General features: G+C 34.6%; 1 protein-coding gene across 2 annotated transcripts; it reads right to left on the minus strand.

Annotated features, from left to right (window-relative positions):
- Positions 1-1,538: 1,538 nt before the first annotated feature.
- On the minus strand, positions 1,539-11,400 carry LOC123887547. 2 transcript variants are annotated; one of them, XR_006801569.1, is made up of 16 exons: positions 8,421-11,380; positions 8,199-8,327; positions 7,930-8,118; positions 7,801-7,847; positions 7,390-7,702; positions 7,049-7,196; positions 6,728-6,937; positions 5,417-5,521; positions 4,358-4,554; positions 4,021-4,236; positions 3,669-3,944; positions 3,402-3,549; positions 3,186-3,319; positions 2,711-2,797; positions 2,058-2,633; positions 1,539-1,928 (listed from the first exon to the last, which is right to left on the minus strand). XR_006801569.1 is itself a non-coding variant. In XM_045936878.1 (15 exons), exons 1-15 carry the CDS (start codon positions 11,073-11,075, stop codon positions 2,547-2,549), a joined length of 4,941 nt encoding a protein of 1,646 aa, XP_045792834.1. In that variant the 5' UTR covers positions 11,076-11,400; the 3' UTR covers positions 1,539-2,546. The 2 variants fall into 2 exon arrangements, 1 of the variants encoding a protein (XP_045792834.1); XM_045936878.1 differs by having other exon boundaries at positions 1,539-2,633; positions 8,421-11,400.
- Between the last annotated feature and the right edge of the window lie 4,343 nt (positions 11,401-15,743).

The following is a 15,743-nucleotide window of genomic DNA, read 5'->3' on the forward strand; positions in this document are numbered from 1 at the left end:
AAGTCAGCATATTATAATCATTTGGATGATCTTAATTCTTTTGTGTATTAACCCTTCGATTTCTAAAAGAAAAAGATTGATGATTTGGAGTTCAACAAAGAGGTAAATAAAATCTAATAAAAAGTTGTTTTTCCTAAAAATCGAACTCGATTCTTTAGAACAATTTGCCCTTAGAAAAAACTCATTAAGTAAATTATATTCAAATTAATTACTAAATACTTTTAAGTTATAAAGTTTTTTAAAGTGTTTTTAAAGCCCGTTTGAATTAACTTATTTTTGAGTTTATACAAAACAACATATACAAATAAATAAGTTTTTATGTATTATTTTTGTGTTGCGAGAATTGTAAAACAACTTGAAATTATCCATTTAAAAAAGTAATTCATCATTTAATAAAGTTTGATTAGTTAACATTTTTTTCCTTTTGATAAGAAATGACTAAATTCTATTTTCTTTGCGGCATGTACATGTCGACACATAATTTGTTATTGTTTACTAAACAATAACATGCATGTGTTATAATTATGTTTACACTTCAATCTATTTATGTACTTGTTGAAAGGTTAATTGTATTTCATTCTTTACTAGATGCATGTTTTCAAAATGAGAAAACGAAAAAATTGTATAATAAACTCAGTGATCATAACAAGACTTATCATCCTGATTTTTGGCTCACTATCGTAAGTTACTTGCTTCTTTATTGTTGAGGTCTATACTTTTATTGCAATTTTATACCTTGATAATAATGGAAGTAACTTTTTATACCTAATATGAACCAAATATCATACAAGACAAAAGTCATTCAATGCCATAAAAGTTTGTCTTGTGTTATTACATTCCATACTTAACTTTTACAAATCATACAAACCCAAGGTCTCATTACTTCGTCATGTTTAACTTGAGTGTGTGTTTATTCGAATTTAGGGATGTTCAACTTGCAGGTAGGTGGGGTGGTGGGGGGTAGGATTATTTTGATTGTGCAATGCAATTTCATGAAAGATAAAGTTCAGCCTCTTCCAAACAATATTACACAACAAAATATCTTACGTGACAAGCTTATTGAGCTCCAAATAAAATTGTGCTACAAATAAACTATTGTTCAAAGGAAATCCTACATTCAACAAAAGCATTGCCTATTTGCCTCGACATAAAACATAAAAATAAAATGCTAACCAATATCCTAAAAGCACATGATAAAAAAACATGGTAATATTTGTTTAGAAAATAGTAATAGTTTCTAAATGAGTAAAATAAAAATGAGCAAAAAAAAATGGAAATATTGTCTAGAAAATAGTGTATTTGATTTTTTTTTACTAAGCCATTAATTATATCCAAAGATAAAATTTTAATGGTCCACTGGTTAGGGGCTTAATAGCTCCCTCACGCTATTGGTCACCAAAATTCCTATGTTTTTATTCCGTAACATATGAGGCAATGGCTTTCAGTATAATATAAAAATTAACTATGTAACCTAATGTGTGAGTGTGTGTGGTTGGGGACTTGGGGCAAGAGTACAAATTCAGGAGCCGAGTTACACATTTTGTATCAATATTATATATATAGAAGAATTAAGTATAACATAATCCATATCACTATTCCAAAAAGTGTAGGACAAAATTGTGCCAAAAACTTTCAGCTTTTCACTCACACAGAGCTACAGTTAATACCTGCAACTATAATTTGGTATCATTAGTTCATTCATACCCAATTCAAGGATATCATACCTCTCTACCCTCACCCTACCACAAAAAAATAAGCAAAATAAGGTACAGTGTTGTGAATCCAAAGGATGGAATCTCCTCTATTTACTGAGGCACAAAGCCAGCCATGCAGCACTTTCCATCACAGGTATCTTGAAAGGGAGAAAAATTGTCCAGTAGATCAGTATTTGACACTCCGTTTTCAGCCGTAGTTGCAACAAGCTGACACTGCAACAAATCTAATTGTGTAAGAACTATACAGATCATCTTTTTTTCTGTTTGGGGGTTGGAAGGGGTGGGAGAGAAATTTCCTCAACTGAAGAACAAATTCCCCTCACACAAATTGATATAAGTTACCTGAGAATAATGGGCAATTATTTTCATCTAATACAGTCTAAGATCTTCTTACAGATTGCTGGTCAACTTGAAGTTCTTCTAGCAATACCAAAACCTGCTTATTGGATGGATACAAAAAATTAATCTGATATTCTCAAAACGAATCAACTGTGTTGGGCAATGCTCAGTGCCAAACACCACTCTCTGCTTTCTTCCAAGCCATCCAGCTACACTAAATATATATTCGTCATCATCCCCCCCACTACCCCTGAGAATCTGTTCCTATCAAAACCATGAACTGTATCACAAAATTTAAAACACTGTATATCCCGAGGTATGTACGGCAAAACTTGTTGGACATCAGTGAAACTTGTAACTTATAAACCATTTCTGTGTAATGCATCACATCAGACTAAACAGGGCCACACCAGAAACCAATTTGATGCCAAAATTTGTCAAACTAAACATTCTTCGGTCCAGCAAATGATGTTATGAGTTCCCACCAGAAATCTAGTTTACAGCTTCAAAGAAGAGAACCTGAGGCTGTAGATGCCCTCTCTCACACATAGTCAGCACATCAGCCCATCCACCAATTATCTGGTCATTTAAGGGAAAAATTTAACACAGCAAGAATGAGAAAACATATACTCATCTATTCATTAGATTTAACTCACCTTAACAGTCTTGTCATCATACATAATCCATTGGCCGTGATCATGACTATAAGCAAAGCAATGATAATGCTGGCCATAGTAGCAAACCTACAAGTTTAAATGGCACAAATTAAACTCATAACATGCCATTCTTTCCGCTTTTACCGATAAAATAATTGAAGTCGTAAAATTCTATTCTATCATTTAAAAAAGTTATTTGATTGATATGGAAGGATAAAGTGGTAAAAAAAATAAAAATAAACGGGGTGGTAAAATTCGAAGAAAAAATGCTACACCAAAGCCTATTATTTTTTTTATATACAAGTATAGCACTAACTAGCCAACTATGTTACCACAATCCATTGGGCCTCTGCAAATTCTACAGTAAATGTTTATGTCGGAACATCTTTTTCTGTAATAAAATTTCGTTCATATCTTGCAGCAGGAAGAAAAAGCAATAATTTATAAATAGAAACATTGCTATTTTAATACATACCACCGAAACCAAGTTATGGGTACTTTTAGGATCTAAACCGCGATAAAGAACACTGATATTTATCTTGGTGCTCAGGGCTGCCAGAGTTGCAGTTATATCATCAGCACTCTCGCATGTATTTTGCCAACCTAGAACTGTGAATACCAGACATGTAAGAGAAAGTGCGAAAAGGGCATACTGAAAAAAATTGACCTCCACACACAACAACTGAGGTACCTGTCATAAAAACATGGGGTGGGGTTGAAAGAAAGTGATGGATGTGGTTGAGCTTGCCACAGCCACCAACTTCTTGATCACAAGCCAATTGATGGTTCCTCTCCACAAGATTCAAAAGCTTGTCAAGGGAGCTTTCGGGAAACGTAGCCTGAAAGGTGATGAAGGGATCAAACTAAGGTACATAACAAGCATAATTGTTTGTTCATGCCCCAGGAAGCATAAAAGCAGAAACACTAAATTATTACGTGTACAAAATCCTAAAGATACCTTCATTGTCCTGAGGGCATTGGCATTTATATTGTGAAAGAAGGAAGTATACTTCAAATGTCTGGACTCAAGACCACAATGGTAGCAATTCATTTGTTCAAAAATGTCCATTCCAAAAAGTGAATGTGCTATACAACTACCAGCTGCACAATCCCAAGACCCCATGACCTTGCTTTCCACTGTTTTTGCATCAGAAACACCTGAACCGCGAGTAAATGATTGATGAAGGCAGTCAAATATCACTGCCAGTACCTCAGAAGCATCATTCATCTGAGCCTGCCAAATGCCAATACATTAATCACATTGTCAACAGAAAAACTACCTTTTATTCATTTTCTGTCAATGAAGTTACCTCCTGGAAGAAGTTACTATGTGGATATAGGTTGCTTAGAGCTATCCGCAGGGAAGTAGGTGCAACTGCTTCTCTCCTTGAATCCTTTGAAGCAAGGTCTAGAGCAGTAAATATTTCATACAAGGCACAGACAACACAGGGATTACCCACATGATCATGCTCTGATCTTGATCTGGCAAGAAATTCCACCCGAAAGCGTCTTAAATGCCATAATGACTGAGGTCATACAGAGACAAAAAAAACATTTTCAGAATATAGAAAGTCATACATCAGTGAAATAAAACTACTGCAATTAATATAACAAACTACTGGAAAAATTGACTTTCGAAATAGCTACCTGAATAATAACATTGAGAAAACAATTATATTCACCCACTTCATTCCTCAGTCCCGTACCAAGTAAACTAGCTCCATTTACATCCGGAGTTGAGTCTTCCAAAGATGCAATACCTAAATGGTCTACTTGGGAGGAAGATCTCTGTGGTATTCTCATACTTGAAGCCAACGGCAAATTTCCACGTGCTTGATACGTGTCTGATAAGAAGAATCTCTTACAAGGTTAGACAGTCACAAGATGAACCCGAACTCCTTTTTTACAGCGCATGATGAATTATAGCCAACTTAACAGAAACAGGAATGACTTACAAGTTACATGACTATCGGGATTTAGCTATGTCAAATTTTGCTGCTAAATTGTAATGAAAATAGAAACTATGGCATGTATCTAGAAAAAATTAAAAACAATAATGGCTATAATGATTTTTAGTAGCTAGAAATGAATAGTATTATTTCTGTTTGTGTTCTTATATATCTCAAACAAACATGCTAATAGAAGCGGAACAGTAGGCAGAGGAAAGGGGAGTAAAAACACTACAGAGTGGAGGTGGGGGCGGGTCGGATTATTCAGTCCCAGCAGAATCTTCATTGTTACTTTCTGGTCATATTTTCTTTTACATTTTAGACTAACATAGGGCAAACTCCAATTGTGTGGAGCTTGGTTTTCTTATTCCTTAATCTCAAGTTTCTATCAATTATCCATCAAATCATAAATGAACAATGCAGCCAATGAAGCCCTCCCTATAAAATACAGATCATACTTAATACGTGAATCTAGGACAGATATTGATATTATTTACTGATCTATACCCTACATTTTATAGCTTTAAATTTAGCCAGGAAAGCAAGAGGTCAAGGGATCAGAATAGGATAAAGGAAAACTTTCAGAGAAATCAGCATTCAAACAGTTTCATTTTCTTTATTGAGTCACTCACAGTAGGTGGATTTTGACTGAAGTTAAAAGATATATGTTATTAAGCATAAAAAAACACATCTTAGTAGTATAAAATAACAACAACAGGACTATATATATGTACGTAAGGACTGAGAGATATTATACCTAGGCTTTGGCGTACAGCCATTTTAAGATCAGCTTGGAATCTTTCCTCCTCCTCATCTTCCACTGGTGATTCTTTCATCACCTTTGCTCCATTGTTTTCCAACACTGATGGTATATTCAAGCAACAGCACATTAATTTTTATATTTTGGAAAATACCTTAACAAAATGGCATTTGTTTATAGTACTTCATAATAAATACATCAATGACTTCAACAAGACTCAAAAACAGAAAAAAGATTTCTGCATCAACAAACAAGTTTAAACTTAAATATCGACTAATTCTTGAGGAAAGAAGCATGAGTGATGCAATGAAACTTCGAAGAGCACAAAGCAGATTTTGAATCTAATTGAACAGAATAAAAGTATGAATTATTCAAAAACTTCTTTATTAAGAAAGCCCGCTGATGAAAAACCACAATCTAAACAAGCGTTGCTAGAGAAAGCATAAATGAAATCAAAATACTATTCTATTTAACATCAAACAAGGCTGTGATTACATGATACCTAACCAAAAAGATGGAAGACTGCGGAAATCAGAAATCACAATTTTAGCAGCATTTATCAGTTAATCTACCATATACTCCCTCCAGTTCTATATATAAGGGAACAAAAATTGTTACACACAAATTAAGAATTCACTTGTCGTCATTAATTTTATTGGTAAAATAAAAATGTTACAGTTTGTCTATTCTAAAAAGTACCGAAACACTAATTAAAATTTATAGCATCTAATGGAAAAACGGGTCTTTTGTGCTACTTTAAGGAAGTGGCTGTTTGTTTCCACTCGAAAAAAGAAGTGATTGGTGCATCTACAAGTAGTGCACATAGATTTTTTATTTCAATACACCATAAATGATGTTGTTAGAAATAGAGGAATAAAACTTAATTAAACATGATCAAATTTGTTGAAAGTTGCTTATATTTTGAACCATAAAGTACATGATTTTTTTTGTTTATATTCAGAACTAGAGGGAGTACACAACACCACACGATTATAACTCAAACCAGGTATATGTGATCCAGTTAGAAGATAACCAGGGTACAAAATAACCCAGATGCCAAAAAAGAAAAAGCATCTATCGAAAGAAACGGTATCGCATACAAGAACCTAATTCAACTTTATTTATAGATACATTCACACACATATATACATCTGATAGTGCATACCAATTAAATTAAATCTAATTGAGTCGAATATAATCTTTGTGAAGAATTATGAATCAGATACATCTGATAAAAACCTAATTGGTTGATAATAAATATACCCCAGCATTTCATGGAAAGAATCTTCCAGGAAGAATAAAACTTACAGTGTTTAGCCTCTTGATTGTTATGAAATTTAGACTGCTCTCTCAAGTGATAGTCATTGTGTGCATCCTCAATATTCTCATTCTCCAATGAAACATATTCCAACTTTCCATCAACCATTTTAGACGAATTCTTATTCCGCTTATGTTTTTTTCCTGCACGTCGATCAGGCAAAGGTAGACCATTCTCTGGAACAATTCCATTGGGTATATCTGCAAGAAATGTTTTAAAAAAATGTGAGGAACCTCAAGCTAAAAAAATAAATAAAAATAAAGATATAAAAATAAAATAAAAAAAAGACTGCCATTTGATACACCACCAACCTTGTTTAACTTTTGACTGATGCGAATGATTAATTTTTGGGGAATCTGAATCAGCTGAAGATTTAGTCGGCATCATGGAACCATTTGATGTGGTATTAAGCACAACATCCAGATTATTTGGGCACCCATTCTCCTTTGCCAGCTGTTCCTGAAAATAAAATGTGCAAGATCAGCGGGTGTCTTTCCAGCAATAATACCTGATTCTTGGCTTTAAGTATTTTTCTATAATTTGTATGTTTGCCTATAGGTCCACTAACAATACAATAGTAACTTGAAGATTAGTAACCAGAAATTATGCCTGTTTACATGCAGTAGGAGATGCTCAAAAAGGGGATTTATACCTGCATAGGTAGTCTTCTATGTTCTTGTGCATCTGAACCATCAGCAACAGGCTTCAATTGACAATCTTGACGTTTATCTGTCACTTCCTCTACACAAGTACCAGATAATTTCTTCTGTTGCTCAGCAAGGTGCTTCTGTTTGGCCTCATTTTCAATCCTCCGTTGAAGTTCCAAAGTTTCTTCAAGCTTTTTTTCCTCCTCTTCAAGCTCAATTTTACGTCTAAATTCCTCTTCGTGGTGTTCCAAATCATCCTCATTCATAGAAACAACCTCATGATCTTGAAAGTCACTATCAGGTGATACCAGATCAGAACTGCAATCAGAAACATTTTTAAGAAAAGTTACATCATCTCTAGAAGAATATATAACAAAAAATGAAAACCCAGAAAAACAAAATGAACATATACTGACTCAAGAGTTGTAGACTGGAGCAAGGGATACATAGAACCACTTGTGCCCTGCAAAAGTGATAAATTTTAATCAGTTATCATAGACAATGGCCAAATATATGAACAAATTCACAACATGCATGATGAACACCTTCAAATCTCTTGTTTTCCTGTGATCTTTATTCTTCTTCTTATCCTTTGTCTTCTCCACATGTCTTGTGTTCTCATTTCCCCCTTTGCTAATCTTCTTGGAATCAAGAGCAAGTTCAGCCAAAAATGCTTCACCTGCAGCATCAGATTTCTCCCTTGCATCTTTCTCAGCCAAATCTTCCAAAAGTGTCTAAAAGATCAAGAAAAACAAATATATAGTTAAGTTAAAGATGAAATAATGGTACATGTTAGGGTAGTTTGTATACAAACCTTTAGGTACGACTTCACTAGAGGCACTATTATTGCTCGATAATCATTGGCAGAAATGTGCCCAAGCTTGAGTTCCAATTGCTGCACCTCTGAAACACATTTAATTATTTCAGCATCGACTTTGCTAATCTGCATAGTAAACACATTGGGTTAGAATATCAAGACAAAAATCCATCCTCGCAATTAACTAAGTAGACACAGGACAAGAACCAACCAACTAACCTCTATAGACGAGTGCTCTTTCAGTTTCTGAATAGCAATTTCTATACAGCCATCCATTTGGTGCAAGCAGTCCTTCATTCTCCATTCATCATCTTCACCGGATTCCAAGTCACATAACTGAGAAGTCACACCGGTATATGTTTCCTCATAGCCAAATTGATTAACATTCATCGCTTCTGCTTCTTGCAAAACATTTGATATACAATCCATCTCAAACCTATTGCCAGCATACATCATTTCATTCTCACTCTCAGCAAGCTCTTCTCTCCGCCTTTTTAAGACAGACTCATAGCTTCGCTGCACAAATTCTCCCACATTTTCCCTCTTCTTACCTTCTTCAAGACAAAGATCCTCTATTGTCTGTAGTGCTTCCTCATAACTTATACGGTCACACTTCTTCTGGCACAGGCTATGTAATTGATAAAACTCCTTGTCAAGTGTCCGGACCATTTCTTGTCCTTGACATGTTTTATCTTCTTTGGTCCGAATCCATGACGTCAACTGATCCCCAATAGGCCGACTTGAATATAGCCAGGACAGCCAAGCACCACTATTGTCTGAAATTCCATCAGGAGAACTAGGGGTGACCATGTCCTCGAAGACAGCCTCCTGGGGTGTACCAGGAGTGACTTGTGTTGGCAGTAGACACTCATCCAAGAGAAGGCATGATGCATCTCCATTGAGAACAATTTTATCTTTAATTTCAGGACCTTGACTAATATCATTCAAATCATTCTTGGGACTACTACTTTTATCAGAATATCTACCCAACCCACAAGCATGAGACATTTCCTGCAGAAACTGGAGAATTTTCTTAAGTTGTGAAGCTCCCAGAAAGCATATACACATTGGTGTTTGGTCTACATCATGTTTTAGAAGTTCAGAACCAGCAGCAAGACCCTGGATCTCACCCATACTAAATTGTATGACTTTGTGAAGATGACTAGCAGCAAGACATTTGTGTCTGATAAGTATCTCAAATACTCCATGGATTTTCTCTAGAAGTTTTGCACGCTCCTTGTCATCAGATACTGGCCAACAATCAGTAACGGGATTTGCCATAAACTGTTGGTCCTCAATGCCTTCTTTGGCATCACTTTCAGCATTTTTATAGTACTTACTGCTTTCGGTCGTACAATTGCCAATACTGTACCCTAAACTTTCCTTTTCGTGGTAAGAGCTGCTTGAATCATCTTTAAAACAATCATCGTAGTCCTGAGTAAGATAATCCTCTGGAAGAGATGGACCTTTCAGTTTTGCTTTATAGTCAATCATTTTAACTGCAGCTGAGACATCCAAAGGCTTCCAAGAACAATTAAGAATCATCTCAATCCATTCATTGTCGACATGTTGAGGCAAAAGTCTCTGCATTTTTGGCGACAGAGTCTGAAGGTGCACATGCATAACATGCTGCCTATGAAATTCCTGATTGGGAAATTTCTCAGCACAAATGCCACAATTCCAAAATTTCCATGTCTTATTGGCTTCAGCATAAAACAGAGCTTCTGATAAAACATCTTTCGGTAAAGTATCCTTTGTAGAGCCAAAGTGGGACATGATATCAGATATTTTAATCCTAAGCCAGTCCTTCTTCACATCCATACTCAGTGAATCCCAATAAGTTAGCACCCACTTTCTCCTTTCGGCTGAAGAGCCATTGTTTCTCACATGCCTTCGCCTCTCACCTATTCTCTGATTAGACCCTGAAGACACATCCAATGCTCTGTCATCCCTATCTCCTTCATTTGGGGACTGGGGTGACTCCGACTGCTGCTGCAACAGCCTTGCAGCAGCTACCCTTACTTCAATCTCTTTTCTTCTTTCCTCGGGAGTCTTGGTCACCTTCTTAATCTCATTTGGCCTTCTAGTCTGAACCAACCTAACCTCCATAGGGTCCTCCGTAGCCCTCCTTATAGGAATCAACCGAAACCTCTCTTCCCCATTACTCAGATTTTTCATCCAAGACGACAATGAAGCTATGTTTGACTTCTGAATCAGCTGCCTCAACTCAGCCTGGACATGTAATATCCGATCTTCCAAACTAGACACTTTCTGTTCGCTCTCATCCTGCAATGTCTCCTTAGCAGGATCATTCGGGTTCTCAATAGCAAGCCCTCTCTCACACTCGTGCACCACATCCTCATAATCCTTCCCCTCAGTGGCTGCTTCCAACATCACAGTGGCATGAAAATGTGCATACTCAATCGAATTCGGCGAAAGCTCAACAGCTCTCCGCGCCGATTCAACAGCATGCTTCAAATGCCGCTGTTTAGCACTACAATCAGTAATAATGGAAGCCACTTTGAAACATATAAACCCATGAATTCGATAAACGAAAGCGGAGTAAGGTGAACCATCCTCCTTCAAGCACAACTCCTTCATAAGCTTCATTGCTCTATTATGATTCCCACGACGAAACGTGGTTAGGGCTCGCTCACATTCTACCTTAATTGCAGAGAAATCGGAACCCTCAGATTGAGGAGAAACTAATTCGATCTTGCTAGGGTTAGTGAGATTTTGATCGAAGAGAATAATTGAATCGGCGTCGGGTGAAGTAGAACCATTGGCGGCTCCGCCGATGGGGGGTTGAGCCACCGGAGAAGCCGCCGGCGATAGTTTGGAACGTGGAACAGAGTTTCGCTTTTTGTGTCCCATGAATTGAGGTCATGCAAATCGTGGGATTCACGTGCATAAATTAGAGATTCAGAAAATAAAAAACGATAGAGAGAGAGAGAGAGAGAGAGAGAGAGAGAGAGAGAGAGAAAGCTGACCTAGATAGAGAAAAGTGAGAAAAAGTGGTTGCCGGAGACGGTGACGGAGAAAGATCGGAGAGAAAATGAAAACCTAAAAAGAGAGAGTGAAGAAGGGAGCAACCTACCCACACAGCAGAGATGGGTGAGGTTTTCAGTTACATGAAATGAAAGAGAGAAAGAGAGAGCAATTCAATCAAATTAAATTAAAAATTAGTGTGAGAACTATTTACAAGTTATTTATCAAAAAAAATAAATGAAATTGATTTTTTTTTTATAAGAAAATTAAATTGATTTTTGTTTTATGGGATTATTATTTTTATTTATTTATAGGCTATAGCTAATAAGATGTGTAATCACAATTAATAAAATAACTAGAACATCGACCCGTGCGGTGCACGGGTCTGATTAGCTGTAAGTTATATAATGATTAAATAAGATATGATAATTCCAATAATGTAAGGTATATGAAAAAAGTCGAGTAACATTAAACGATAGTTCAACAATTATTTTGGAAAAATATTCATACAAAGAAAATTATGTTATATTGCGGAAGACTTCCTTATATACCACATTCGAAGTCTTAGTCGTATCTTCACCGTCGTCATCGATGATCAATATTTTTAATCCTTTTCTAGAAGTAACTCTTGAAATTGCAACATACAACTGACCATGTGAAAACACTGGCGACGAAAGATATATCCCAACATGCTTTAAAGGTTGTCCCTGACTCTTATTAATAGTCATTGCAAAAGAAATCATTATAGGGAAATTGTCTCCGTTGAAATTTAAAAGGAATTCTCACGTCAGATGGTGTCAGAGAAAATCTAGGTATGAAAACCTGATCACCAATATTACTTCCTGAAATAATTTTTCCTTCAAGAGCACGTTTTCCCAATCTCATAATAATAAGTCTTGTTCCATTGCATAATCCTAATTTTTGATTCAAATTCTTTAATAGCATAACTTGAGCTACAACTTTAAGTCTCAACTTGTGTGAGTGGAGTATCATAACTCAAATATGTTTTTTCTTCACCATGAATTAAATTCAACATATAATCATTTATTGTGTCGACTATTGAATTTTTAGGAGCTAGTATAACTCTATTTTGGAAATACGTTATATCGTTCATGTCTTGTAAAAGTTGGGGATAGGTGCCTTCAACGATAGAAGCAAGAGGATCACCTGAATTTGGAATCAATAAATCTGATGGAATGTCAAGTTCTAAATCATCGTCGTTGTCATCTTCAATTTCTCCATCGTCAACACCCAAAACTCATTCAAAAAACAATCTTCTTTGTTCAACGTCTGCACTCGAAGCACCACTGAGAAGCCTCATGTTTTTACTTAATGTTAAAACTTCACAAAAATTCCAAAGAACCGAAGAATTAATAGTAGCAAAAACAACTTCTGGCCTTGTACCTTTGAGTATTACTGGTAGAATTTGTCTAAAATCTCCGCCAAAAGCAACAACTTTTCCACCGAAGGGAACGCGTTTATTTTTTTCATCAACAGACTTGAGAATATATTTTAAAGTTCGATCAACAGCTTCGAAACAGTGTTTGTGCATCATTGGTGCTTCATCCCATATAATGAGCTTTGCTTTTTGTATTAATAGCGCCAAAGGGCTTTTAGGAACTATGGTACATGTTGAAAACTCGTCAACATTTAGAGGAATACAAAACCTTGAATGTGTTGTTCTACCGCCAGGTATAAGCAATGTACCGATCCCACTTGAGGCAATTGTTAAAACTATCTTACCTTTTGAGCGTAATGCGGCTGACATGGCCCTCTAGATAAATGTCCTCTCTGTACCGCCATAACCATAAAGAAAAAACACACCAGGTTTGTTTTCGTTAAGTCTTGTCATGATTGTGTCGTATACTTTACGTTGCTCTGAAGTCATAGTTGACATCAATCTAATATGTTCACCAGCTAATGATTTTCTGTTATAATTCAATTCGTCGTGTATTAAACTATTTTGTATACCAGGAACTAATAATGTGTCTGCTCTAGGCATTAGAGGATATTTTTTTAAACTCTTCTCACAACTACGTAACATCATCTTAATATCTGCTAGTGCATATTGTATTAATTGATCATCGGTTAATATTAAATCTGCAATGTTAAAATCAAAATAATGAATGTGATTAGTGACATGATTATGGTTGTGTTTGGTTGTATTGTAAAAAAAAATTGATTTAGCAGAATTGAGTTTGATAATAACTTTCCAAATCACACGTGATAATAACTTTACAAATCTCACATGATAATTATTCTCTAAATTTATGATCCGGTAGAAAAAAAACATTGATCAGGAAAGACATAAAAATATTTCTTGATGAATAATATAGTTAACAATAATTTTGATATGATATACTTTTAAAATTGATGGTGTTTATCTATTATTGCACATAAATTTAATCACAATCGATATACTTGCCATAATAGTTGGAAATATTGCTTTGCACTGAAGGGTTGCGGGTTCGAATCCTAATCAAGACAAAATTGTATTATTTTTTAATAAAAATTGCAAGATAAAATGGAGGGAAAACATGGAAAACAAATTAGGGTTTAGGATTTGCTTGTGTATACAAACTTATAATATAAAAGATTAGTCCCCGTGAGCTTAACTCAGTTGGTAGGAACATTGTACTATATGTGCAAGAATCCGAGTTCGAACTCATGACACTCCGCTTATTCATCTTTAAGGTGGATTTTTTAGTCACTAAGCTACTTGACAAAAAAAATAATTAACTTCAAATGTTTTGTAACTTTTCTTTTACATATTTACATGTGTAAATGTTTATATTTATTTTAGTTTATTTATGACATTATGTTAATTTTTGTAAAAAAAAAAATTGTTTTAAGTATTCATAAGTGAAGAATCACGAATTCAAATTCGCATCATGACATATTCAAATGTTTTTAAGGTTTGTTTGATTTGCAAAAATATAAATATCATGAAGAATAAGACATAATAGAATGACACAACAAAATTTTAAGGTATTTTGTACTATGTTGGATAAAAGATATTATGATATTTTAGAGAATTTGTACTTAGGACAAAAATTTGTCATAATAGGCAAATAAATTGTGAAATTTAGTTCGTGCTATCGGAATTCTTTTGGGCATATACTCTAGTACTCTAGGATAAAATTTAAAAATTGTGAAGTTCTGAAAACACATATTTTAAATTTCTAGACTATAAGAGTTTTTCTAGAAATAAAATACATTCCAAAAAATTAAAACACGAGTTTTCTAAAACTTTCAAAATTCAATGAGTTTTTCTCATTGAAAATGTTTAATTCAATACTTTAAAATAGTTTTCCCCAAATAAACTTAAAGCTACTTTTTTTTCTTCAGTAACCTAGTGACTAGAAATTTCACTTTAAATGTGAATAAGTGGAATGTTTGAGGTTCTACTGCATAATATATGTGATGTTTTTACCAACTGGGCTAAACTCACTTAGACAAAGCCATATTTTTTAAAACAAAAAAATATATCAAATTTCATTTTTATAAAACATATATTTGGGTTTGAAAATTTCAACACATACATAACACGAAAAAAAATCATAGCACTTATTGGTTATTCGGTTTGAGTCTCATTTGGATCAACTCCCATTTTTTTTTCCTTAAGTGTTTTTTAATTCTTTGTAACTTACCAAAAAAAATAAGGGAAAAAATTGGAGATACAAATTCCTTCTTCATCATGATATTTTTAAGACTTCATACCTAAAATTATGGGTGTAATTTCTTAATTTGTTTTTTTCCTCGGTGCCCTTTCCAAAAAAGAAATAAAAATTGTGGAGGTAGAAAATCAAGTGAGGATATAAAAAATAAAATAAAATAGTTTTAGTTGAGATTCAACTACAGACAACTTCAGAATAAGATCCTTGGATATACCATTATACCCTAACAAAATCAAGTTGCGGTGCCAACTTTGAACTTTGAGCCTAATAGGATGATTTTCAAATTCATACTGTCCTTAGGAGTATGGGCCTTTGAATAAAAAAAAAGCAAAATAGGTCCATTTGTTTCAAATGTGACAAAACTGAATTGGAAATTACTCTTTGTCGCCCCCTTAATTACTCGCAGCCCTTCCAAAATTTGCCTCTAAAAGTATCTACCGATAGTTAAAATCTGGTGGCATCTTATCGGGAGATAAAATTTAGTAGGCTAAAATGTATACCCCCAATTTTTAATTTTAACACCTACTAAATTAAGTCTTCCGATGGGTATGAAATTTAACACCTACCAGATTAAGTCTTTCGATTGGCATGAAATTTAACATCTACCAGATTCTATTTCCCGATATGCCGGGAACCACTTTTTTTTTGCTATTGTTGTATTATAGTTTATGTTTTGACTATTCCTTTATATCTTTGAAGTGTGATATGTTATTATGTATTTTTAGTTATGACTCCCGATGAATCTAAGTCAGATATTGTTAAATCAGTGATGCGTGAACTTTTGCACGAATAACACATATCATGTTCGGGATGATTTGATTTACCAGGTTCATTTTGAAGCAGCAAAGATAGGCTTCTTAGTAGTAATGGTAAACTC

This window comes from Trifolium pratense, linkage group LG5 (genome assembly GCF_020283565.1).
Source record: "Trifolium pratense cultivar HEN17-A07 linkage group LG5, ARS_RC_1.1, whole genome shotgun sequence".
Lineage (NCBI taxonomy): Eukaryota > Viridiplantae > Streptophyta > Magnoliopsida > Fabales > Fabaceae > Trifolium > Trifolium pratense.